We start from the raw sequence: 2,651 nt of genomic DNA on the forward strand, positions 1-2,651 counted from the left end.
CCCTCCACCCCCTCACTTCCACCCCAGACCCAGAAACGGATATGATAATAATCAACTGCCCTTTTCGCACTCCCGCCTGCATCAGACACAAAACTGTCCTCACCATGAGAGGCTTCACGTGGCCCACAGGCACCGTCTTGCTCTCGATCACGGACAGCATCTTGTGCAGTTTGCTGGTGAAGTGGACGACGTCAGGGATCAGCTCTCCGCTGTACAGGTTCTCCTCCTGTTCGGAAATTGTCAAACATTTGGAGGTCCAGAAAATGTGTTTGTTCGTTTTAGCAAGGTTTAGTTCTGTTTTTTTTGGGGGGGGTTAATTATCTAGTTTTACAAGGCAGTCTTGAGTTGTTCTTGCTGTTATTTTAGTATGGTTTTAAGACGCTCGTAACTGCATAAGGTCATAAGAGCGCCTAGGGGTGGATGTCAACAGAGAAGTCCAAACGAGGAATCAGGCTAACTCTGCTCACCTCTCTTGCCTCAACAGCACAAAGTCTGCTTCAACTATCAAGGCACCCCGGAAACAGCTGTTTGCAAGAGAGTGACAAACTTACAAAAGAAGGATGAGGAAAGAAAAAGTAGCACTACATTTACTACATGTGAGGTATGTGATGCATTTTAGGTCCAGGAAATCTCTCTATTATTCTATTTGTGAAAGTTCGTCACTTTGGCCGCCTAAAACTTCCCAACCACTTAACTTTCCAATTTGACAAAATTAATGGTGGTTCAGAATCATTTAAAGGGTGCACAGTTTTACTGAGGAGCCTGAAGTCACTGTAGTTTAATCTTCATTTTTCCATTACTTTCGTTTAGATCTAATCTTGGGAATGTCCGTCGTCTAAGACGCCATTGTAAACCAGCGAAGCTTCCGTTCACCAGCTGTGCGCTCTGGTCCACACCTTTGAAATTCTGGAGTGTACAACCGCAAAAGCGGAAGAGACATAGAATCAATCTTACATCTTTTATATATTTTGGCAAATGGAAAACACAACGACATGTGTCACTTTTCTCTCAAGATTTGTTGCTCCATTCCAGTAGAGTGTAATATCGTAGGCCAGTGACTTTCAGTTGAAGCTAATACACCGATCATTCCTTTCATCGAAAGGGGGCCCAGCTAGTGTCCTATATTTCTGTGTGGCACCAGTCGGAGATGAGATAGGACAAAGGCGGTGTTGGCGATTGATTGGACATGCGCTCAGGAAGTCAGACAGCTGCATAAATAAAGAAATTCTTGGATAGGAATCCACAGGGTAAAAGATTAAGGGGAAGACCACGTGGAACCTGGAGAAGAGTCACTGAAATAGACGTACAGAAAAGTGGGAAGACTTGGAATAACATCAAGTGGCTAGCCCAGGATAGGGAAAGGTGGAAGGTGTTTGTTCGTGGCCTATATCCTGATCCAAGGAGAGAAAGCAACGATGGATGATGATGATGATGATGATGATGATGATGATGATGATGATGATGATGATGACAGGATGACAAACGACATGACAACTACCCCATGACAGGATGCACGACAACTCTGCCGTACCAAGGCAGACCGACGTATCTGCAAAAATTAGTCAAGTTTGCATCTTCGTTTAAAGGGACGCCTAAACGTTCTGCATCTTGTGTCAAGGCAGGAAGACGTATCTGCACTACAAATAGGAGATTTCACTGTGGCAAACAGACGTAACTGAAGGACCATGCCCATATTTGCAATGGCGGCGCGACATAATTCAAAATCATAAAAAGTGCAGATACGTCGCTCTGCCTTGGCACGGCAGACCTGTACCCACAGGTGCACATGTCATGGACATAGGACGCATGTACGACTGCTATGTTCTCGCTAATCTGCTCCACTGATATCAAACGATCCCCACCCCCTCCCCCTCCCCATCCCCACCTCCTTCAACAGCTGCATGTTCTTGGGCTACGAGAGCCCAGATGACCGCTGCAGCATCGGAAAGGTCAAGTCCAGTAACGTAAAGGAATTGTGTTGTTTCCGGCAGGGATCCTGAACAGCAAAAAAAGTGTGCGCCTTGACCACGGCATTCGACTGCGTTTTGGTGGTGTTGAAAGCTGCATCTGAGATAGAACTTTTTTTGGTTAGTATTTTACGGCGCTCGCAACAACATACGGTCATATGGGCGCGCTGGACACATTAAACATTTTCAGCCGGAAGGAAATTTTGAATTTTGCCCGGGTGGCGGCCGAAGCCTACTCTTATCGATTTTAGACCACCAAGGGATCTTTATCGTGTGCAACCTGCGCAACCTGCGCACGGGATAGATGTCAACTCAAGTAGACAGACAGACAGACACACACACACACACACACACACACACACACACACACACACACAGAAAGACAGACAGACAGACAGACAGAGACAGAAACTGACTTTAGCGCGTTTATACGACCTTATACAGTTTGGAGCGCCTTAAAACTCTTACTAAAACAAACAAAAAGACACTGACTTTGGGCAGTTTGATGGGGCGCAGTTTCTCAAAGACAGCGTGGAGCGCCACATGAACATCAGAGCGTAGTCTGTCTTGTGTGGTCAGCTTCTTGTCCAGTTCTTCAAAGCCTTGTCTCTCTCTCTCCTCTCTCTTCAGGGCGTCTCTGTGGGCGGCCTCGGATCTGGGAGTGGGGGGAGGGGGGAGTGGGGA

At 46.6% G+C, this 2,651-nt stretch overlaps 1 protein-coding gene across 1 annotated transcript in view; it reads right to left on the bottom strand.

The window, feature by feature from the left end:
- The window catches only part of LOC101849764, a gene marked incomplete in the record, with an annotated part of 33,919 nt that overhangs the window by 7,786 nt on the left and 23,482 nt on the right, over positions 1 to 2,651 (bottom strand). Inside the window, 2 exon segments of the mRNA XM_013081737.2 lie at positions 104 to 226; positions 2,460 to 2,622. Of these exon segments, the coding sequence (XP_012937191.2) occupies positions 104 to 226; positions 2,460 to 2,622 (286 nt within the window).

Source organism: Aplysia californica, unplaced genomic scaffold (assembly GCF_000002075.1).
Source record: "Aplysia californica isolate F4 #8 unplaced genomic scaffold, AplCal3.0 scaffold00144, whole genome shotgun sequence".
Lineage (NCBI taxonomy): Eukaryota > Metazoa > Mollusca > Gastropoda > Aplysiida > Aplysiidae > Aplysia > Aplysia californica.